The 25,885-nt window shown below is 38.2% G+C and overlaps 1 protein-coding gene across 2 annotated transcripts in view; it reads right to left on the bottom strand.

The window, feature by feature from the left end:
* Positions 1–2,978: 2,978 nt before the first annotated feature.
* Positions 2,979–25,885, bottom strand: part of LOC135427438 (uncharacterized) — a 57,118-nt gene continuing 34,211 nt past the window's right edge. For both annotated transcript variants that reach the window (XM_064680957.1, XM_064680958.1), the window contains 2 exons: positions 4,370–4,859; positions 2,979–3,272 (listed from right to left, as the gene is read on the bottom strand). In XM_064680957.1, the coding sequence (XP_064537027.1) occupies positions 3,089–3,272; positions 4,370–4,836 (651 nt within the window). In that variant the 5' untranslated portion in view covers positions 4,837–4,859 and the 3' untranslated portion in view covers positions 2,979–3,088. The remainder of the gene's footprint in view (positions 3,273–4,369; positions 4,860–25,885) is intronic.

Below are 25,885 nucleotides of genomic sequence, written 5' to 3'. Positions count from 1 at the left end.
GCGAGAGCTGCTGTTGCAAATACTTTTGGCAATTACAATAAACAGTCAAGAGGTACGAGTTTTAGTTTAACTGGTGGTAATCGAGCGGTGGTTAATTCAATTCGGCTTCTGTCTGGGTTGTCTCTAGTCATTAGGAATCAACACCAAACAAATAAATGCTGGGACTTATACATACTAACTTATCAATTCCTGAATATGCATAAGTCTATATATACTAAGAGAAAAGTTTAGTACTATGATTAAACGGCTTCAATGATTTTGCTATACCCTTCTTCTTTTTTTTTGCATTATCTAATTTCATTTGTTCAAATTTTGTGTAAGGTGCACACTCAGCACAAAGTTTTGGCATCGAGCATCGAGTCAAGACAACAAATTTTTGGCTTATGCCGAAATTAAATCAATTTTAATTACTTTTACTTCACATTTCCATTGGAAGCAGCTTTTCAGAATTTTAGTTAAATCAAGCTGTTAATTTATATGAAACTATTTTGTATTTGTTAAAATAATACGAGAACAGTTTTAAGTGCTTAAATTATGATTTATGTACTTTAAATCCGGCTTGAACTAAATTCAGAACTGTGCTAGGCCTGGTTTAAGTCAACATTTAGTACTACTTTCATTTCAATCTACTTTATTATATGCAAATATTAGTATTAAAATAATGAAATTGAACTTTTATTTAATACCTAAGCGTAAATATGTTTATTTACTACTATAATCGTATTAATTATAATTGTGACTGTTATTATTCAATGGAAGCATATTATAAATTGTAATTAAATTTGGGAAGGCAGAATGATTGCCATGATGAAATATTTGATAAGTCTTTTGAACGTTATGCAAACGATAAATGAGGAAACAGTTTTGTTGTTGTTGGCCGTCGAAATGCCAATTGCTGGCGGTTGCAAAACGTCACAAATACACATTGCACACACACATATTCACACACAGAGTACAGAGACAGGGAGACATCACATCACACATTCACCGACTGGAATTGCATTTTGATTGTCGTAATTAGTCAGCCGAGCAACGCAAACCTAACACACATATCAATTAATGTCGCCCAGTCACCCACCCACATGAAATTAGCTTTATTGTGGCTGCAAAATGGGGCAGAGTGAATGCAGGTTATTTGCTTGGCCTGGGGGGAGAGTTTGGCGAGCGGGGTATTGTACATTTTTATCAGCGAACACAACGATGGCCATTAAAAGCGACATTCACTTTGGCATTGGCATTGGCATTGGCATTGAGGCTGTGTCCCATATTACTCATACGGCATGGGGGCCACGTGCAGCACCAGCAACCCATAAAATGCAGCAAACTGCGTGTGCCTCACTAAGGGTGGGTAGGTGTGTGTGTGTGTGTGTATGGTTAGTAGTAATAGTTGGGCACAGGTGTCCTTGACCTGTCCTTGATGCAGCTGAGTCGAGGCTGCGTTCATTCAGTGCACATTTTATGTTATGCTGCGAAGTCATATTATATATGCAACCCCGTAATGGACGACCTTACGAATATCTCACCTCCATTTCTTGCCGCTCTCTGAATTCGGTTTCGAATATAATGCAAAAATATTAATACAATAACAACAAAATAAATAATATAATGCAATAAATAATAAATAGTACAATATAATATTATGAAAAACATAATATAATCGTATAAATAATATAAAAAGAAAAAAAAAAGAAATATAATAAATAGTGATAAACAATAGATAACATAATATAATATAATACAATAAATTATAAAATATACTAAGTAAAATAATGTTTTAAATTGTATAATATAATAAATAATATAAAACAATAATCAATATAATATAATAAATAATATAATGTAATAAGTATTTGATTAGCTGGCTTCAGGTACGGGGTTCAATTTATTAAAATAAAAGTTAAACAATTTTGCATAAAAACTCGTGAGAATTATAACGTCCAAAAGAAAAAAGCTCAGCTCAATCGTGCTTTTTAGACAGTTTAATCTCCAGTTATAAAATATCTATCGACATTGTATATATCTCTATATCTATATAAATATGCACAAGCATAACTAGTCTGAATATTGCGTTGTTATTTAACGTAAATTGTTTTTATTTGTTTTTAATATCATTAGCATAGGAATGCTCGTTTTTTAAATTGGGTGGTAGTTCGTCGTTGGCTTTTTATTTTTTATTTATTTTCTTTGTAAACTTTGCCCAGCGACATTTTGGTCAAATTAATGGCTATGGGCGAAATGCAAATGGGTTTGGTAGGCGGGGGCCGGAGGAGGACATACCTCAACGTAGGTGTGCAAATTGCTCCATCAAAATAAGCCTCTGATGTTTTTTCAGATGTTTTCTTTTTACGGTCATGGGGGGTCTGTGTAATACCCTGTACTCGATGTATAATAATGGGATTCTCGATGCTTAACTTTGAAAATGTGTATTAAATGCAGACTTACCCAAAGAATTTGAAATGTGTGTGTGTCATGTCTCAATGTATGTGTGTGTGGCATGTATGTGTGTTTTGTGTGAGTTTAAATTTCCACGTGAAGCTGGATAAAAACATGATTTGGTAAATGCACAGCACAGATTAACTAATAAACGAGAGGGTGTCTCATAGTCGAGCTGTTTTGTCAACTAGGGCATTCACACTTGTTACTCCTCGCTGCAGCTGCCTTCATATTCCTTCAGGCTCTGTCCTTCAACTAGCTTTTACACACACACTCTCTCTCTCTCTCTCTATTTTCCTCTCTGTGGATTTTCCTTATCGCCCAGCTGTTTCTCTACCTGTCCGCAGTTTCATTTTCCACATTTACGTGACGCGGTTTTCATTTTTATTTTCGTTTTCACAATTGCCGTTTGTTTGTTGATTTTTCTATGCGTTGTCGCAACATTTGTCTTTGCTCAGATAAAAAGAGATGCTGACTGACAAAGCGGGAATGAATGAGCGCGAGGACTGAGGGCTGGAGGGGGGTTGTAGTGGGTAGTGTTCGAGTATTGGTTAAAGACTCGATGAAAACAAATATTAATAATCTTTTCAATTTTTTTTTTTCATATATATTGCGCGCGTTCCTCCAACTGTCTTCCATTGTCCTCTGCTAGCGCTTATGTCTGGACGGGCACATTGCTGTCCGCCTCCTGGAGCACAGGTGCTGTCCAGACGCCGCTGCCACTGCGCGTCTTGCGCTGCTGCACGATCCCGTCCATGATGTCCAGCTGCAAATTGTGTATGCTGCCGCGATGATCAGTTAGGGGCGGTCCGCCGATGATGCTGCCACGACGACTGCCGCTGCAAGGTAGAGGGTAAATAGTTGAGATATTTATGATTCAATCACAAATCGACCTTGCACCTGCTCTCTTCGCCTGGCAGCTAACAAATGTGAGAACGGGAGGGATTAGCAGCAGCCCCAACAACAACAATCTGATGCGCTGTACTGTACCACATTGTTGCTATCCAACCGAACCAGTTCGATTCCTGAATCGAAATTTGTTTTGTATTATGAACCGAAAGTCAAACTTTAACTGCAAACGATTTAAAATAGGATCTGATTCATCTACTATCTTTTTTTAATCTTCTGATTAAAATTTAAAAACATTTGAGACTCAGCCCCAAAGTATTTACACCTTGAGCTTTAATCAATGCAAAAAGGTTTTGTTATGCATAAAAATTGCATTTGCAAGCCAAACTTCGAAGCAGACGCAAAAACCGAACCTGAACACAAGAAGATGGTTCCAACCTTCAACCGAACCTGCCAACACTTTTCTGTGTTTGCAGACCTCTACTTCAGCATTGATAGCTTGATCCTTAACTTAAGGAACAATTGCTCGGAAATAAAGCCCGCATATAAAAACATTTTCAAGCTACATGCTTCTAAGATGTTTTGTCTAGTTTCTAACTATTTCTATTTCTGTTAGAGATAACTCGAAGGCTGCCCGTATTGGCCACATAAAATAAGAATTAAATGCAAGAGCTCACAAAAAGTGTACATATTGTATTTTCGATACATGTTGTTGCAATCAGTCAGCGGTCTATGCATTTAAGTTGAGCCGTTTTAGGGCTGCTTTAGACTTGCAACCTGCCCGTTTCAGGGACAATCCCATAAGGCTATCCCATCAAACATTGCTGGGATATCAATATTGTTGCTGGCACAGCACAAAAGCATTGAACAGCCGGCGGCGTAATTCAATTAGGCGTGAGTCAAAGAGGCAATGTCCTACCATGTCCTTTGTCGTTGTGCCAGCCTTTCTTTTTGCTGCTGCTGTTGCTTTTGCCGCCTGCTGGTCGGCGCCCCTGCACTTTCAACGCTAATGGCGCACAAAACTTCCAATTACTGTCTAAAGTGGCAGAGGAGCTCGGCGCTGAGCGCAAATAAAAACGTCATTTACCTGAACGACACGGCGGAAATGGACTCGCGCCGATTGCGTCCGAAGAGCGTTGGCGGCACAGCCGATATGGTGACCACTGAGTGTCGACGGCCGCCTGCGGTCGGATTTGACTTCTGCGAGAGTGTGGCCAAAAATTCGACCTCCTTGGGACTGATGCCGCCCGTCTCGCCGCCCACCTCGGATAGGCGTCGCACCTGGCTGGCGGTGATGCCCTCGGTTATTTGCAATGAGGGCAACGAATGCTTGCGTCTCTGCTGCATATCAGGAAAGGGGCACAACAGATACGGATTAACTGGTGAGTCCGGCTCCGAATCGTCGCTATTGGTGCGTTTGGTGGCACTCGGATCAAAACCCCCAGCAGCGCCCTCCAGCTCATCGCCATCCTCAACGGCATGCGACTCCTCGACAACAATCAGCGGCTCTTGAGTGCTCAAATTGAACACGGGCGTAAATGAGGAGCGACGCATCTTGGCTGTGCTGAACTTCGTCTCTGAAATGATATAAGAAAACAAAAAAAAAGAAGGTAAATAAATAAAATCATTCAGCAAAATCAGTTTTCAAACTTTTTTTACCAAATTAAAATGAACCGCACAGCTGAGCTTTTCGCATTGTTTGAGTTGCGTGTGCGAAACTTTTGTCCACTTTCTTTTTTTTATCAATATATGCCGAGTTGCCAACTATATGTGTATACATATATGCCCATCAAGCATATGTATTTGTTTGCCGAAGATCGTACACATTGTGTTATATGACAAATAAAAGGACTGCGGTCATTCAATTTCGATTGTGGCTAGGAAAGTGCACAACCACGAGATGAGTTTGCTCTTTGCAACTTTTGCAATTATGCAGCAAATATATATAATATGCTTACTATCAAGCGTAGAATGCTGTATATAAAAGCTTTGACTAACTTTTTTCACCGCCTAGAGATTGCATTTCTGAAAATTTCGCTTTGGTGCTCACTTTCAACCAAACAGAAAGCTTCCGCAATAATTTCAACTTGTTAAAGCCTTACGGCTTGGTTCAGTCAGCACAAGCTCTTTTTAACTTACATCGGTTTTTATGTGAACAAACTCCATGCTAGTCTGTATGGATCTATACTTATCTTAGCCTTTGCTTCAAATTCTGGTCTATATATGTTCTTGGCATAATCATCACAAGCACATAAATCTATAAATAATACAACTCAAAGGTATTGGAAAGAAATAATACACACTCATATTGGCAAAAAATAATTATATAAATAAAATTCAAATCCTTAAATTGTTTGATGCCAAATTGATAAACTGAATGGGCGATACGATGCGTATCGTAAAAGGGCTGCATAAGAGGATGATTAAGCAGAACTTTAAGTATTGTTTCAGCCGATGCTCAGTAAAAGAACGACCCGGATATAATGGAGACCCAAATCTTAAGCTGTCAGGCTTGTCAGATTGAGTTGGTCAATTGCTCGAGCTTCGTTTGATTTCAGGGGTTCCTTACTGTTGAAAATAAATGTCATTAACTTAGCATTTATATTTGTATTTAAATAATCTCGCCAAATATTAGTGCCTCGACAATGCAAATGCTGCCTCGATTGCCTGCAAATGATACAATTTCAATTAGCTAAATTAAATGAATAAAAAGGTTGAGCAGAAAAAACAAACCCCTTTTTAAGTCGGACAGAACAATGGCAAATGGGCACGAGCGTCATTAAATGGCGGCCAAGGCGAAAGTGCGCTTTAAACAAAAAATAATATATTGTATACTTTTAGGGGCTCACCGAAAGAGGGTGAGCGAAAAATTACGCATTCGCCGTGCTGTACGCAAACAAAGCAAAATAAATGCGTAGAAAAAACAAATGAAATTTTTCAGCAATAGCCAAAAAAAAAAAAGAAGAACAACGACAACAAAAGGGGTAAGAATAACACAGTCTTTTAGTGAGTACTAGATACCATTTTGTTATCATCAAATGGATTTCAACTTGGCTGATGAAAGAGATAGAACTATAAAAATAAAAAACCTAGTCAAAATGGTTTTGAGAAGTGCATGTCAGCCTTTTGTCATAGCACTGGAGATTTGAAACGATCCCAAAGAGATATGTGTTTTACCTTGAAATTGATTTGGGGTTTGGGAAATCGATTGAAAGATATTCGAGAACTGTGGAGAACTGTGAATGTGCTTAATAGTTGACTGCACTTTTCATTAGTATACAAGCACGCCTTGCCTATTTTCATCTATATAGGGTGCTCGAAAGTGTGACACGTGTTGTGATTCCATGCCAGTGTGTGTGTGCGTACGTGTGTGTACATGTGTGCGTGGCTGACGACGCCAGCTTAATGTGTCTACTGGGCTTTTGCTGTTGTGTTTTTCACTGCTGGCGCCAACAGGCCGTCAACTCAATTGATGTTCGACACACACACACGCACACACACACACATATGTACACCCACACTGACTGCTATGTATAGCATGTGTGTGTATTTAGTGCTGACTTATCCATTGCCGAAACGAGAATAATGAGCACTATTAATAGCATCTGACTGACGATTGGCTGCGATTCATTCAATTTCAAGCCAGGAAAACTGCCAGAAGGTGGAGTGGCGTGAAAAACGTGTCACTTAATCAGCATTAAAGAGCCAAGCAATATAATTAGCTAGCGAACACAAAGCACACACCAAGCACTTACATAGTAAGCAAACGCCCACACACCAACACACAACCACACACACACACACACACTCACACACACACACAAAGGACACACAACACAACAATCATAAGAAAATCGAAATCAACAAATGTAAACCTGAGTCTCACGTAAATCTCATTTAAATTTCTTTTTGGTGCACACAAAAATCGAAATCCGCCGAGCACACTCACACAGCCATAAATGTGCCGTGTATGTGCCAGAGTGCTAGAGTGTGTGTGTGTGTGTGTGTGTGTGTATGTACGTGTGTGTGTGCATGTGTGCGTGCGTGCGCCATAGAGTTCGAGTTTATTACCAAAACGCTTGGGATGCCGCTGGGGGGAAAAAGAGCAAGAGGAAAGAGATACAACGGATGCCGAGCAGGTGGAAGCGAGCTTAAATGGTCGATACCCTGTATAATCTTTATCAAAATGATACCCGTATTATATATTATAAAAGGGTATATGCAGGGATTGCATTAAAAAAGTGCAGTATGTTGACTCAGACTGTACAAAAAAAAAAAAAAAGTAAGTAAATATTATACTTCTTTATTGACATTTGTAGAAAACGTAAAACGTTTGTTGTATCTTCTCTTTGGCATCTTTAACTTGTCTCGTCTTTTGAAATATAAACCTTTTTGATTTTGCACAATGAAAAAAAATTGTTAATAAATAAAATAATTGAAGCGCATTTTACCATTTCGTAAGTAAGGGCAACATTTGAATCGAACGTTGTGTGTTATGGTCTCAACTCTTGCATCGAATATTATTTGATGTGCCTTATTATTGACTTCTAAAGCGTTTAATGTATGGCAAAAATATTTTAAGCTTGATGCTTCTATTGTGTTGCTCAATTTGTAGAACTTTTCTCAAAGACAGAGATAGAGGGGGAGAGAAACTTAAGCACATTGCATGCATAAGCGCAGCTTGCATTTATGATGCAAATGCATTCGCATGTTTATTAAATGTCTATAAAGTTAATCTATTTTGGTGATTCGAGCTCTAAAACAATGTAAGATATACTAGCTCACTTTGTCTACGTGTTCAAGAGATCTAGCTGCAAACGGGCAGCCAGACGAGCATTGCGCAAAACGAATATACTCTTGTTCATCTTGTACATCGACCAAGGCTGACAAAACAAAAAAGTTAACAGAAAAATGTAAAAGCGAGCTATGTTGGACTAGTCGACAATATTTGCATCTGCCCAAAAGTAAGCAACACGTTTGGCCAGAAAAAGAGCTGGAGCCCGTACTAAAGGTAAAAGAGTACTACATCTATTCAAAAATGTCTAGTTTTCGATCGACTTACAAATTCTTTCAGGTTTGGCGAAAACACAAAACCTTAATGCCAATATTCTTAAAAGTGGTCAGTAACTTCGGACAACCCCTTTTATGGAGCACACACAAAGTTAACAGGGTACATAAATTCGTAGAAATATATGTCATATAGCCAAAAAGGGAGCAGAGTTGATGAATTCGCGGAAACCTACAGCATATTGCTTAATTGCCAGCAACCCCATATATACATATACATAAATATACAGTATGGCACTAATAGCAAAACATAACCACAATGCGGTTTTCATACATGCTGAATCCCTTCAGGCCATTTAAGCAATTACAATTCCATTAAATAACTCCTACTGCTGCAGTTTCTGCCCTCCTTCAAAATTCAATTAATTTGAAGGCCATTGCAATATGCAAAGAACGGAAAATTCGATTAGTTACTGCAGCTAAATCGAACGAAAATAGAGACTACTTCCCAGAACAATTTATGAAATTAATGATGACATTATTATTATTACAATTATCAATATTATTGTTAATAGCCCGAACATCTATGGCCAACGACCAACACAATACGACACACAAGGGTCGCCTGGGATTCAATCTAGAATAATCCTTAATCAGTTGTCTACATGAGAAGCTCACTTAGAAAACTTATCTACAGCAGGCTGCATAATATCTCTCTATATAAAACTGTTTGTCCTCACTGACTGACTGACTGACTGACTGACTGACTGACTGACTGACTGGCGGACTGACTGACTGACTGACTGACTGACTGACTGACTGACTGATTGACTAACTGACTGACTAAGTGACTGATTCACTGACTGGCTGACTGACTGTCTGACCAACTGACTGAGTGACTGACTCCTTGACTGACTGACTGACTGACTTAGTGACTGACTCACTGACTAGCTGACTGACTGTCTGTATGACTGACTGAGTGACTGACTAGCTGACTGACTGTCTGACTGACAAACTGAGTGACTGACTCCTTGACTGACTGACTGACTAAGTGACTGACTGACTCCTTGGCTGACTGACTGACTCACTGACTGGCTGACTGACTGTCTATATGACTGACTGAGTGACTGACGACACACAAGGGTCGCCTGGGATTCAATCTAGAATAATCCTTAATCAGTTGTCTACATGAGAAGCTCACTTAGAAAACTTATCTACAGCAGGCTGCATAATATCTCTCTATATAAAACTGTTTGTCCTCACTGACTGACTGACTGACTGACTGACTGACTGACTGACTGACTGGCGGACTGACTGACTGACTGACTGACTGACTGACTGACTGACTGATTGACTAACTGACTGACTAAGTGACTGATTCACTGACTGGCTGACTGACTGTCTGACCAACTGACTGAGTGACTGACTCCTTGACTGACTGACTGACTGACTTAGTGACTGACTCACTGACTAGCTGACTGACTGTCTGTATGACTGACTGAGTGACTGACTAGCTGACTGACTGTCTGACTGACAAACTGAGTGACTGACTCCTTGACTGACTGACTGACTAAGTGACTGACTGACTCCTTGGCTGACTGACTGACTGACTGACTGACTGACTGAATGATTGACTGACTAACTCGTTCGACTGACTGCTAATCAACGTAGAGGAAAAGCTGTAAGCTAAGACGGGATTTTGGGAAATTCCGACCGCAAGCTCAATATAAGCTCTTTGTTAAATTATATTTGAAAGGCTTTTTGCGATATCCACCGCTCTTGGGTGGAAAATGCAAGTCAAGTTTAATGAGCGAAAGTTTATTTTTCGGCATTAAGATTCTCACCACAAGATTAAATTTTCCACGGGCAGACCTGGGTGAAAATTAATATCTAACAATTTTTTGCCACGGGCAATGCCGAGTAATACGCGCTTATATACATACATATATATTGAAGAGCATATTTACAATTGATCTTGGACTTACTCTGTAGGGTTTAGCTTAATCTATATATTATTTATAAGGTACATTCAAATGAAAAACATATAATACATGATTTTACGTATAGCCAAAGGCGTCTATAGGCAATTTCCTTAAGCTACAAGTTGATTGCTGCAGCAGCGAAGCTTGAAAGCAGCGACAAAATTGGATGTAGCGACCTTGTAAAAGTGCAGCATAGTTTGCGGCATGAACAGATCCTAATGAATTTTGCAGCACAGTATGTTTTTTTTTAAATTATTCATAAAACGTTCGTTTGGCCTTTCAATTATTATTATTATTATTTATTTTTTCGATGATTGGATGCTGGCTTTAAATCGTACCACGTATTTGAAAAACGAATGAAAAAGGCTTTATTATGTTTATTTAAATGACATTAAAATACACACAAAATCAGCTGGCCGCAAAAGCTGAAAACGGCCCCCGAAATTTTACCGAAACGAGCGAATGGCATGGTTCTGATGCCATTTCCTACCGTTTCATTTGGCTTTTTGCGGTTTGAGAAAACATACCCCGCCCTGCCTGGCGACTTGACGGCATGCTGGCTTTGCTGGAGTTGCGCCATTTGAATTTCACTCTAACATTTAAATTTGATTTATTTGAAAACGAGAGAGCAGCACGCACAGGAAGCAAGAGCAGCAAAAACAACAACGGATGCCAAAATGCAAACGCAATCAGCTTCCAAATGGTTTAATTAAACAACGTTACCCCCCAACCCCCTCCGCCACCATACACACAAAAGCCCCAAAATGAACCCATATAAAGCGAGACACAAGCCCTGTCACGGTATCCCTTGATTTCTGTCTCCGACAAAGTGCCACAGCGACAGCGACAGAGCTTTGGGGCGATAGGGTCAATCAGGCATACATTCCCCTCCCACCGCCCTCTTGAGTTTGTCTGCTCGTCAGGCAGTCTATGTTGACTCTACCTACTATATGTACCGGGGCGGCTTATTTGTTTAAATTCATATTAATTAAATGTTTTCATTTAAATACATTTTCAATTGAATGACAAACAAAGTAATTACAGTCTCAAATATTTATGTGTTTTACAGTGTTGCCTTTATGTCAAGTAAAGTAAAGTTTGCGTGCGCGCGCGTGTGTGTGTGTGTGTGTCGTTTTTTTAATGACTGAAATACGAGCACTTTTTTTTCAACAGTCAGAAACATGATAAAAAAGGCAAATATGCAGAATTTATTGCACACATATTTATCTACGTTTACCTACAAATGTAGTAAATAAAATAAATAAATTTTTATTTTACATAATGTATATTGTCAATCATTAAATATAGAACTATGTGGTAGTGTGATATAAGTAATTAAAACGCTTTAATACGGTTGAGTAAATTTACAGGAGAGCAGCATACGCGACCTTTAACATCTCTGGCAACAAGCCCAGTTGATTTGTCTTAAACCCTTATATTGGGAACATTTCCCTCATTTGCCTACTAAACACTCTTTACTTTTTCAACACACATGCCAATATTTTGTATAGTATAGTAGGTATATGTATTTCTTAACATTTATTTACCTAACACGTCTTTATTAAACTAAGCGCTATCTTAATGTCACAGCTAATGCTCCATGTACTCTGCCACACAAGTTGAATTTCGTCCCTTCACATTTCCCTTCACACTTTATTATTTCTTTTTCATATTTCATTCACAAACTCTTTGTCTCTTTCGCTCTTTGCCTGCGCTACTCGCTTTCTCTACCTTTAATCTCAGCCAACACTTTAACTCTAACTCGCTCTCACTCATTTGTAAATAAGTACAGTTGACTTTAAGGCCCTAGACTTTAAAAGTCTGTTTACCACGCTCTAACTTCTATTCCAAAAGAGGAAGTAATAATTTAATACATAAATTTGAGCAAATTTAGTTTTTATTTAAGTCTTCACCTGAAGTTCTTGTTCATGTTCGTCCACTCTCTTTGGAATTTGTGTTATAAGTTATTATTATTCATTGTGGGGCAATTTCTAACAATATCTGTTGTAATAATTTAGAGAGCAGTCTCCAATATTTGGCATGTGATAAATGGCGCTGTAATTGAACGTTTTTCTTTTCTATTTTTTTTCTCTTTCTGTTGTCCTGGCAGGTACAGTGCAGCCAGTCAAATGAAACCGCAAATGCGTAGCTATAAAAGATGCGGCATACGCTTGGTCGAAACCAATTTTGGCAAAAGGAACTGTAAACAATATTGAGCATCAAACGAAATGAATAACAACAACAATAAAGTTAAGCACTCAAACATTATTGAGATAAATGACAAATTTTGCTTCAAATAAATAATGGACGCCTAAATGTAGGCAACGGCAGCAGACGCGATGTAGTCAACGCATAAACAAACGACCAAGGACAATAAAAAAAAGAGGCCTCTGAGTGTGTGCAGCAAATGTGCGTGTGTGCGTATAGAAAAGATGAGTCGAGTAACACCAGGAGCAGCAAGAGAAATGTTTGTAAATATATGACATAAACGAGGCCATGAATTCGACTATAAATCTAAATTGAATAAGAGTCCCAAATCGAAAGTTATTTGTGGAGCGCACCCAAAAAACAGACGTCAAAGCTGGATGAACCTTGCATTAGCTTTGTGAGTATATCTTTGGGAGTTGAGGGGCGATCTCTTTTGATCTAATTTAAATATCGTATTTATTAAATAAAATTAAACGAAAGGTAGTTCCTCCTGTTAAGAGTTTCCTTAGTTGTGGTACTTATATTTACATTATGTATACCCTGTAATTAATCAAAGAACGGGGGCAATGCCGTCGTACAACTGTATGTTACAAAAACGAGTCCTTTTCGACCACATAAGGCAAATATATCTTTGGTCTGCATCAACGTCGGCTGTCTGTCTTATACAAATTATCGATGACTCGCTTATCGTAAATCGAACTGGGTACAGAGTATCTCCTAGACGGGCATTTTCGTCAACAGCACTATGGTTTTTATAGTTTCTATGAGCTAATAGTACACAGCTTTCGCTGTTAAGCATTATATACCTTATTTCCCAATTTTTTTTTCATATCTCTGTATTTTAGGATTTTTCGCCTTTCTCGGCGCTTTGTCTCTTACTCTCTCTCTCTTTCATTCTCTCTGTCTTCTCAGCTTTCTCCTTTCCTCACAATTTGTCTCTCTCTTTCTCCATCTTTGTTTTTTCAGCTCTTTCTCCTTTTTTTAGTATGTGTCTCTAACGCTTTCTCTAGTCTTTTCAGCTCTTTCTCCAATCTTCGTTCTTTGTCTCTTACTCTCTTTCTCTTTTTCTCTCTCTCTGTCTTCTCAGCACTTTCTCCTTTGTGCGTTCTGTATCTCTTATTCTCCCACTTTCTGTAACTCACTGCGTCTACCATACACAGGCTCTCTAATCATTTATGTATCGCTCGTTTTCGCTTTCTCTCTACTTATTCCTCTCTCTCTCTATCTCTCGCTCTTTCGCTTACTTTCTGCATAGAAATATATTGTCCGATTGAAGGACAACAAATAATTAGCATCAATCGTATCACTTGAGACTAGTTAGTCGTATAAAAGGACTATAAATAGAAATTTGGTAATTTGCTGATCTCGCGTTGAATATACGGCATTTGTCACGTCTTGTTTCCTGGGAATTACTTCAAGAGTGTGTAGGTGTGTGCGTGTGTGTATGTATTTGTAAATAAGTGATGGCGCAATGATTCTGTGTGATTGCTGGCACGTGATTGCGCTACAAAACGGCCACAGAGTTGAGTGGAAGATGTATATGTATGTATGTATATGTATCTATACATGAATGTGTGTATAAATCTGCCTCATTCGTTGTGGGCCTTAACAACAATGTTCAAGGCAACATATTCATCACACATTTGTCGAGGTCAACTCAGGGTCCTTTTTCAAGTGCGCTGTCAGCAAATTTTTGCAACAATAACAATGTCAATGTCAAGTAAGAGTTGAGAGCCACCGACTAACACATACCCTGCTCATACTCGAGTGTCGTAACGAATGCACAGACTAGAAAGCAACACAGATTTAAAATAAACTTGTTGCCTGTCAAATTTAAAGTCTCTTACTTTTATTGTTCTTGAAATCAACAGACAAGCTCGGACACAGATCGACTCTGCTGTTAATGCTGATCAAGAATATGTGTATACACTTTTCCATGGTATCGAGGATATTTTCTTCTGTCTGTAACATACATTTGCGGAAATACCATTATCCCCTTTTTAACCATATTTAATGGGTACAGTGTTCAAAAAAAAAAAAAAAAATAGGAAAAAGGGCAGTATAACTCGCAGAGCTTTGAGTGCGAATGATGCGAATAATGACAAATCTGCTGCGTAGAAATTTATTGATTTGAATTGCACTCAGGCCTGCCTGACTCAGAAGAGGTACTCAAAAATGTCAAATGCCTTCGAAAAATGAAATTGAGAGGGGGCCAATAAATAAATTGGGACTTTGGCAATTTGAAACTCATCAACGCACCAAGCGGCAACCACATTAAGTGGGGACCTCTTGCCAAATCGGTCCGCCCCGGCCACGGCCCCAGCGCCGGCTCCCCCGCCCGGAAGTGCTTTGCTCGTAATGTCGAGCTTGGCCCTAGCTGGGATGTAACTAAACAGCCAATCAGAGCTTGGCAGCGTAGGACCAGAGCCCAAACTGAAACTGTCGGCAAATAGTGGACGCACCGGACGTTAGGCGCCCAAGAGTGCGCATCCGGTATGGAATGGGGCGGCGGGTCAACCCACTCGATCCGGCTGAAGCTGGGGGCAAAGGTTTGCTCTTCTAATGGGTTTTGTATCGGCTGCCCGCCTTGCCTGTCGCTCAATTTAAAACCATAGATTAGTCAAACTTTCTTGTTGTCGGGGCGTCGGTAATGAGTTGAGCGCTGATGACTCTGACTGACTGACTGACTGACTGACTAACCGAGTGATTATCTGATTGATTGACTGATTGACAAACTGGTTTTATGGGCCAACGACAAAAGACAACTTTGGCTGCATGCTCAAAGTTTTTCGTTTATCTCATAGTGTCGGGTGCAGCTCTTTGTTGTTATTATTGTTGTTGTTGTTGCTGTAATTGTTGTTGCAGCTGTTGCTTTTGTTACTGCTCCTGCCATTGTTATTGTTACTATTGTTGCTTTTAATTATATTTACCGTAAAGTGAGCTACTGAGGGAAACGGCGCTGCAGCCTTATTAAGCTCAAGCTTTTCGCCGAAAGTCCCAATAACGGTTAACTCATTAACAATGAGGAAATGTGCTTAAGTGGGGAGTGCTTAACTATACCTAATAGCCAGCGCCGAGTTGACCTCACAAGATTCAAACTTTTTTCTATATACACACACACTCCGCAACCTGCAGCGGCTGTGCATCTTCTTTCTTTAGCCACAATATATATATATTGGGAATGTGTTCTTAAATAACTCCGGTGTTTATAGTTCGATTCCAATAAAATTTCGGTTCATTAAGATCCAAATAAGTGGTAATACCCAAGCTCGTAGATATATCAGTAAAAATTATATTCTTACAATAATGCGAGGAAAAAGGAGAGGTATTCACCAAGTTTGCTGAATCTAACTCTTATAATTTTCGAGTTATGCTTCAAAAATCACGCCAAAAAATCGGGAAGTTATCGATCAAAAAAATAGCTCTTTGAATGATATACGAGGGTTCATATTATAATTTTCAGTATCTAGCTGTTATAGTTTCTGAGATCAACGCGTTCTGACAAACGAACGGACGGGAAGTCAGATGGCCTCCTCATCAAGTTCCTTATAAGGTCGTAGGTTCTTCCTTCCTGTTACATACACTTAAACAAAACTATTTCACCCGTTTTTAACCCATTTCCATGCGCACAGGGTATTTAAACGAACAACGTGGCAAATAAGCCAATTTCCACCCTCTCGTACGTCATTTCTCAATGCCCAGACAGTTTTATATGAATCTATTTGTAACCCCTTCCAAGACCTAGGCCCTTTACCCATTTCAACAGATTTAACAAGTCGTAAGTTTTGTTTAATCCTCAGCTCCAATTGAATAGATGCTGTGCCAGCATTGGACGAAGTCGAATTGATTTGCCTTAAACTCATTATGGTAATATTATTATGACGATTGCTTTTATTATACTCGCAGGAAATTTGATTCTATTTTTGGGTTAAACATTTCTTTTTATTTGTTTTGCTTGAGCTCGCAGTTTTTGGTCTGTTTACAGTTTACAATCTTGCATTGATTTCGACTGCGAGCACGACTTTGACATTGTTTTGCCTTTCAGGCGGCAGCACGGGTTCCATTTGAGTAAATCAAATGATGTTGTAAATTCTGCTTCATACCCTAATACTCTTACTGGAGATAACAAAGTTCTCGTAAACTATGTTACGCATTATGCATGGCAACTTGCTTTAAACAATATCTATAAATTCTTGCTAAGCGAGAGTTTTTACAAAAAACTAAAACTAATTGATAGTACTTAATAAGCTGAAATGGAGATGGATAGAAGGAAGCCAGAATATTTTTAACTGTAGCTCTGGTCTGGGTTAAGGGTATCTTCTAGTCATGCACTCCAGACTAAAGCAATTTAACTTGTTTTTATTTTGCTTCTTACAACCCACTACCTTCAGTTGTTTGTGCGCTCGCTATATGGGACCTATATAAATCTTATTTGCTTGTCTTAATTTACCTAATGCCAAAATAATCCGACTGTCATTTGGAGCGCACAGCTTTTTATCCTGTGCAAATGTCGCCGCCTGTTTGTCATGCCAGATTGCATAGCCCAACCCAATCCCAGCTACCCAACCCCTCACACAAGCAATGTGGCTTTAAGTGTTATATTGTGTTAAGCCGGTTAGATGAAGAAAAAAAAAAGAAAAACTGTTTTCGTGGCCCTCCACAAGTCATAAAATATCGTGACTTCAATTTCAGTCAAAATTCACACGACCAGCAGCTGACACATCAATAAAAACGGTTTGATTTGGTTTTTTTTATGTGTGTTAGGTCTCGGCCCGAAATGCGTTGGCTGCTCTTCAAACTTAGCTCATATCTTAAAATTGTATTGCTCCCGGGATAGTGATAATTAAATGCACGTGTGGTAAGCACGTCAGATCAAAAGATTGAGCTTGCAAACTTTTATAAATAATGCGCCTACTTTGGGCTTAACTTTTTAATCCTTTTAAGATTTTGTTACTGTTATTATCATTATCATTATCATTATCATTATCATTATCATTATCATTATCATTATCATTATCATTATCATTATCATTATCATTATCATTATCATTATCATTATCATTATCATTATCATTATCGTTATCATTATCATTATCATTATCATTATCATAATCATAATCATAATCATAATCATAATCATAATCATAATCATAATCATAATCATAATCATTATCATTATCATTATCATTATCATTATCATTATCATCATTAACATTATCATCATTATCATTGTCGTGTTCATTTCACATGTACTCATGTACAGATCTCTCATCAGCACTGACAATTCTGTGCGTAGAGTATCTTGCAGTCATATCAGCTGCCGGATTCTTGAGTTGTAAATACTTATGTAAATATGTTCTTACATACGGGTATGTACATACACATACATATTATATGTATATATATTTATGTTGGTCCCTAAGCCATTTTTGTGGCTGCTCCGTTTATTGATTTTTGCTGAGTTACCGCCAAAGGCAGCAGCAAAAAGAAGAAAAGCAACATTCGTGTTGGTGCTGCTGTTGTTGTCATCATAATAATCATGGTGACTGCCGTCACCAACGGTGTTCGTCAGACAAATCCCGGTCAGACACGAGCCATGCGTGGCAGTCGACGCTATTGCAAATTGTGTAACAATATATTGCTATGCTCAAAGTGAATATTAATTTCAATTTGAATTGAGATTTCAATTGGAAATTGCGCGCTGGAAATGCAAAAAGCCTTCAAGTGTTGCACCTACCCAATACCCGTGCCAACGCCCATGCCCATTGCCTACAGACCTCTTTAGCCCTGTGACCAAGGGCATTTATTTTATTTTTCTTTTCGTTTTCCTTATATTGGTGTGTGTGTGTGTGTTTTTTTTTTACTTGTTGTGCTCCTAACTGAATCTGCGCTGCGTTCATTTCATTTCCATTTTTGGTATGCTTAGCACATTTAATTTGTAAGGCAGGCAGGCGCCGTAGCCTGGCGGCCAAGCACCTTTCAGAAGCAGGAAATTGCTTAAATTGAATTCAGTGATTTCCGTTGCTTGGTCCTTCAGTTCCGTCCAACTGGACAAAATGGGCCACTAAATAAGCTCAGTTGTTCCACGCCCTTTCGTTTGACAGGCCGCCAGCATTTGGCCAGCGTTCTGCTTCTTCTTGAGCACTTTTCGACGGGCTTTCCTCTGCCCCGCCCGCCCGCGACTCGTGTCACTCGGAGTGCATTTTAATGGATTTTCAGTTGTAGAGCCAAAAATTTGAATGACAACTGCGGCACAGATGATTTTTTTGTGTTTTCTTCGGTTTTGTCTTCTTCTCTCCCTCCTTAAACTCAATATAATCCCATCTCTTCTATTCACATGCAAATTGTGTGCGCTCTATGATTAGTTTGCCAACAGCACTGAAATTTGATTAAATTGCATTTCGTTTGCGCCCACACAATTCAAATGGCGCCGATCATCAACAATCAGGAGCTATCACAAACACTTCTGCTGCAGCAAGTACATGAATCCGTATCTTTTTACAACCACGCCACACACACGACCAACACACACACCCACCCACACCCACATACACACATACTTGTTAACTGCATTGATTGAGTGCAAAAGCAAATAAGTATCTTAAATGCTGAATGGCAACGCGGCGTATACTTTATGAAAGAGACCTGACACACGTCTATGATTTAGTATGTGGGTAAAAGTCTGTAATGTGATGTTATAATGCACAAGTCAAAATATTGTTGTTGGTAAAAAACTTAATAGTAACTACTACTCATAGTAACTACTAATCTAATAAGACTTAACTTGCAACTTGCTTTAATATTTTGATATTATTACATTATTTTGTTACTACATTAGAGAGCGGGCGCAATTTAGAACAAGATACAGCATTTTAATGCTTTGCATTTGGTAAATGAAATAATATGAATTTTAATAAATGCAACATTTGTTTTGTAACAGACTCCAGCATACAATGCAATTTAAATTGTAAGTGAAACTGTTTTAATTTATATTTTGTAACAAATGATGGAGTGCTAAGTGAAATTTTACAAATTCGTGCTTAAATTTATAAAAATTCCGTTTGGTATTTCGAACAAGTTTGAATTTTAATTGCATTTAAATCCAAGAATAATAATACCACAAGGAGTTAAATCGAAACAAACATTTTTGACTGTGTGGCAGTTATTTAAAATGGCGGCGCGATCCGGTCAACTTCGATATATAGATGGGACCTTGGAAAAATAAGACGCTATGTCCTTAAGTTTTATTGAGGTAGTCTTAAAAGTGTGGAACTAATTACTATCTGCTTAAACATTTTGGGATAAAATTACAATGCGATAATTGCCTTGGCCTCATAATGCAATTTTTATACCCGGAACCCATTGAAAATGGCAAATGTTTTTGTGCAAATCTATGTAACAGGCAGAAGGAAGCATCGCCGATCTCATTGCCGAGCATCAATAGCCCAATCATGTCCGTCTGTTCGTCCGCCCGTTCGTTTGTCCGCATGTGCGAACGCGTCGATCTCAAAACCTATAAGAGATAGAGCATTGAAATTTTCAGGTCTTACTAGGGCCCGCGAAGTATAAGTTTCGGATAATCGATAACTTTCCCCCGTTTTCAAAGGAATAAATGAAAATCGATATCGATGTCCTTTTTTTACAGTCACAAAATTTGACATGTACCTTCTAGAATAGGTATTACAGATCAAGTATATTTTATTTTCGGCATTTGATGTTGGTAGAGAAGATTCAAGGTATACCCTCCTAGAGCAGTGTTACTTGTCTAATTAGCTTTCATTTTTAAATTACAAGACAATGTTGTAGACAAAGTTGAGTAACACATTAAAATTGAAGATATAGAGCCAAAAATAATTTACTAAATTATTTAATAGCCTCGCCAACACATTGCTGATATTTTATTTAGATAATATGACGATTAAAATAAATACTGTCTGCAGAAATCACAAGTTTAATGAGCTTGCGCATTGCCTCTGAGCATCGAAAGCGAACTGCTTACATCTAATTGCTGGTCTGCATTGATTTCCAAATTTCGTTCTATTTGTTGCCTAGTTAAGCCCTGTTTAAAATATGTTTATATTGATAACATTAAGTTGTTATGTGAAGCTTGTGAATGGCTTATACTTAATACGAGCGCACACTAAAGTGTTTTTAAACTCTATTAATAATATGATAGGAACTGAAATTTGATTTTTATCTTGTAACAATTAAGCATAATTGACACTTGATTGCCGAAGGGCAATTAATGTATAGTTGTACATACGCTTGTAAAAAACACACAGACACACACACATTCGCCCTGCTAACATAGTACGCACTGAAAGCCATTCAAGGATATTCAGCATATTTTCTAAGCCAAAGCAAAGTCGCTGCCGGCAGCGACGCGTCGTTGGCGACACATCGTTATCCCTAATGCTAGATGGCTTGGCTAAAAGCTTAATAAATATTGTAAGCCCGAGTCGACAGAGATGCGGACAGGGAAACCGAACCAGAAGTTGCCAGCGCTCATTTGCGTATCTTTATACCGGGCTGAGGTATGTGTCTGTGTGGCTGTGTGTGTGTGTGTGTCTGTGTGGCTGTGTGTGTGTGTATGCGTCGGAGGACGCAGTGGTGAACAAGCAGTAAACAACGAGCAGGTGCGAAGTAAGAACAGTTCTTATTCGACTGCCAATCAAATCTGCTCTCTGATTTCACTAGAAAACCAATACTGGGTGAATATTGGAATAGTTACTTCTGTTGGGAGCTCTTGTGGAGGCAAGAAACACCTCCAAAATGTCTTCAAATTTCACTCTTTAGACTCTTCCGAATCGGAATAATAATGCCCATTGTTTGGATAAGGCACTATTCAATATATTCCTTATAATATGCAAGCGTTGTAGAATGTATTAAGAGAGTTTTAAAGAGAAAGTAGCTCATGCCAAAAAGATGAGTTGTTCGACTGACTCAGTGATTCAGGCAACTAAACAACGAGGATTCGGATTCAAATCTCAGCTGTGTTGTTTTAGCCGAAAGTAAGATTGATAGTTGGCTGGCTCTGCGACCAATCGGTGTCTATTGTGCCTTTGTTCTCTGCTTGAGTTATAGCTCTTTGTTCAGTCCTATTACTTGCAAAAATGCACGGATTATGCCTGGTTTAAAACCCTTCAATTCTGATTTACTGAGTCTGTGCCCCCTTAGCTAAGCAAGCCTCACCCTACTGACAGCCGAACAGTTCCCTGAGCTATGCCCTGGCGTCTGGTCGTCCTTAAGGCAGAGTCTGTAGGCTATATCAATCACAATTTTTTGCTTGTGTAGTTGCTGGCAGAGTCTGCAATGCCCCAAAACTATATATAAAACTATATAATTATACCAATTAATAAATCTATTAATTTAAAAAATTAAATATACAAAAATGTGGGAAAAATATGCCTCATTTCCCATTTATCGGCAAAGAAAAAAGGTTCTTTTCTCGATGGCATTCAACCCCATCCCGTTTGGGCTCTTTGTTGGCATAGTTTATGGACGCCGTAAATTACAGGCCACACGTGGCATTGCGTTGCCCAAATGGCATTGTAAAGCAACAAAGTTTTCTAGCTATTCGCTTATTAGGTTAACAAGGGCGTACAAAATGTATAAAATAAATAAAACAGGAAAAATATTTTTAATAATTTCGCTTAATTATTTTGTTTCTTTTCGTGCATTTTTTTTTCCTTTGACAAGCGCCCAAAAACTTTTGCAATAACTTTTAGCCGCAAAATAAAGTTTCGGCCGGCGTAAACCCAATAAACCCAAAACAGAAACAGACACAGAAAAGAAAACCAGAAAAACCAAAGCGGCAATTTGCCAATTTTCATATGCTAATAATGCGCCAACGCAATTCGCAAAGTTTGTCTAAGAAACAATAACAGCCAACAACTGAGACAAGAGCAATAACATTTAAATGCAAATCAAAGCGTCCGCAGGTGTTTTTATTTAAATAAAAAACAAAAAAAAAACCCAGTTGAAAAGGCAATAAAACAAACGGTCAAGGAGCCGACTGAAGGCATTAAATGATTTTGAGAAGCTGCCACCTCCTAACCACAGCTGCCCATCATTCAAAAAGTGTCTGAAAGCCCAGTTGATTGCGCTAATTTAAAATTCTTTTGCAATAAATAAGAAAACAAGTTAGCGTGCTCCAGTCGGTAGTGCCCTACTAGATTACCCTGAACTTCTGGCGACAGCTATCAAATGAAAGATCTTGAATTGTATGTTATATACTATTCTAGTAACAAGATATCGAGTTTGGTGATGATTGCTTGGAAACGGGACAAGTTATCGATTATCGGCACTAGAAGCTACGTTCAAAATTGCAGTCTCTAGCTCTTATAGGTTCTGAGATCGACACGTTTATATATACGGGCAGGCGGACATGGCTAGAATATAGGGTATACAAAAAAATATGCAGTCTCTAGAAGGAGACTCTGCAGATGATGCTATGAGCAAAAGCTTCTCAAATTATTTTTCTGTTTGCACTCTCATTTAAAAATGCACATAAACAAAATATTGACCCTATATTTTTAATATTATTTATTATGTACATGTAGGATAATTTATCCTAAACTTTTAAAGATTGTTTTTGGAGAGTTTTTCGATGTTGGCTGAATAAGAATAAGCCGATTTGTGAAGAGACATAGACGTACCCAAAGTCGCGGATGAAATAAGTATACAGGCTGCGATTTATATCACTCGGCTTGGAAATCATTCCAATCAAGCTGCTAAGCGTCTTCTAAAGACACCTTGAATTGGACAAGTTCAAGTGCAGAGGCGATTGCAGAGGTCTCATCCAATCGATCTCTCAGATTTTGTTTCTTTTGTTCTGTTAGCCTTAATAGTAGAATATGTTGTATATTAAAGTTGTTCATTTAATTACAGTTAATTGAAAAAAAAGAAGTAAGCTAGAAAATATTATATATAGTAAGCTGTAATCTAATTGGGTATATAAAATATAATTTGTTCCGGGACAACAAAGTATGTTTTATGGCATGGCGTTCACAATCACCCCAGATAGTCAAAAGAAGACTTGCTCGGTTTGGGTCTAAAAATAGGGAAATTAATGGAAAAGGGTGCGGGCCAAATGGTACAATATTGAAGCGTCAATTGGAGTCTAAATAATGGACTTAATGAATTTTAAATAAAAGATCGTGACCCAACCAAATATTTAAACAAAATCTTTTTGTATATATTCATTCCAAAAATGTTAAGAATAAAATGTTGTTCCTTATTTTAAATGTTTCCTCATGTATAGAATATTTTTTCTATGCACAATAAACTAATATGATTCAACTTTTCCTCTTATTTTATTTGTAAAAATAATTCAGTAAATATTAAATAAAATGTATAACATTTAAAGCACAATTCATTTCAAATATGCAATTTCAAACATTACAAAAACAAAATGTCTCTATTATTTTTACTATTTCGCATTTGTTTAAAAACAAATCTTATATCTTGCGCTATTTGATACATTTCTATATTTATTAAATGTTACGCTTGAACTGTTCAAAAATTAAACAATGCGTTATGTTTGAATACTCCCTAGTCACAAAGGCAAGTTAAACCAATTTCTGTAAAATGGAATGAAATACAGGAAGGGACATTGCAGCCGGTTGCAAACGACTGCGCATTACAACTTAGTAAATATAACAATTTATCTTTGGCCTTGCTGTTCTTCAGAAAAATCTGAAAACGAAAAAGTTGCCGCGTTTGAGGTACATTTTCTTGGTATACCTTGTCTTTGGCAATAACAGCACCGTGGGGCATTAACTTTATGCTCTTGACGGTTACATTTTGTGCTCCAAGAGCTGCGCAGATTGGTTAGCCATTGCAAGCAAAGGAATAAATTTAAAATATTTTAAATGGAAATGAACGATAGTATGAATCTTTTGCAAAGAACATAAATTTTATGATATAAGCAAACACTAAAATGGGCACTTCGAAAATTCCACCTAAATGAGTGAAAACTTATTTTCCAAAGAATTCATTAGAAAATATTAAGCACGGGTTTTTACGTGAGCGAAAAACTGTGGACATGCCCCTGTTTGAAAGAAAATGATCTAATTTAAAGACCCTTTTGAAGGCATTTCACCGATACAGCAAATCCACCTTACTGGGTGGAAATGGGCACATAAGAATGTGAATAAATTTTGATATGTGTGATTGCTAATATTTGAAGAGAAACACTTAGCCCCGCTTGGGTCGGGTAACAACTGCTAGTCCCTAAAATCAAAGATTTGATAGTCAATAAATGTTGCATGCAAAGAACAGGCAAGGAAAACAAGCAGCTATGCGGAATGGGTCCAGTCGGCCCTAAGGCCATTCCCTTGGCCAGGGCCCAGGAGCAAAAAGCACTTACCAGCACTCACCAGCACTCAGCAGCACTCACAAGTACTTACGCTCACTTACACGCACTTCTCTCATAAAACATAATTGCAAATTAACCTTTTTCTGATTTGCTGCGCTTCTCTACACAAACAAAACTGGTCGCAGGCTCAGCTGTTGAGAGTAACAGAAGCAGAAGTAGAAGCATGAGATGTCTGTAATTTTATTTTGGAAGCAAGACGAAAAGGACCCAGAGCACAAGCGCTTGCACACGGACACAAACACACAGTCACACACACAGACACACACTTTTTTAGCTCGCATGCTGCATACTTTCGGGATCTACCTGTTGATGAGGCGACCCGCCGGAGCATTAAGTAACCAGAATTATTGAGTTTATTGTATTGCCAGAATTCACAAAAGCGCTGGGACACGCGTATGCGGAGGGCAAAATGAAAAGAAAAGCCATTAACATGACTCCACCGACTCCACCATGGGCACATTTTATGGCATAAATTAATAAATGAAAAATTGCGCGAGAATAAGTCGGCATCAAGTGTATGGCAAACAATGTTCGCCTCCGGGCATTTAAATTTGGTTAAACATCATTGTCAAAGACATGAAGCTAAATTTGCAGTAAAGATGGCTATTATACGATCGCCTTACTGAAAGACATTAAAATCTGCATACTATCCGTAGAAAACAGCCAGCTTGAAGACATGCTCACGGACCTGTCATGCGAAGCGTCATGATAAGATTGTTGAAGAAAGTGGAAGCAAGTGTCATGCAAAGTATCATGCAATACACGTCAAGTCATTAAAACATCCATACTATAAAACAACCATGGCCCTCGAAGACATGCTCCCAGACCTGTCATGCACAATGTCATGATAAAAATTTATAAGAAAAAGTGCAAGCAAATATCATGCAAAGTGTCATGCAAGACAGGTCAAGCCATAAAAACACATTTATCAGATCTTTACGTTTAAATATTTACAGTCAAACGTAATACTGAACCGAACCATACATTATTTTTTATGGTTTGGCTCAAAATTTTCATTTTTGAATAT

Source organism: Drosophila montana, unplaced genomic scaffold (assembly GCF_035044405.1).
Source record: "Drosophila montana isolate Dmon_TW-CO22-7 unplaced genomic scaffold, ASM3504440v1 contig_2178_1, whole genome shotgun sequence".
Lineage (NCBI taxonomy): Eukaryota > Metazoa > Arthropoda > Insecta > Diptera > Drosophilidae > Drosophila > Drosophila montana.
The sequence above is the reverse complement of the archived record's forward strand: the minus strand, read 5'-3'. Positions and strand labels throughout refer to the sequence as shown.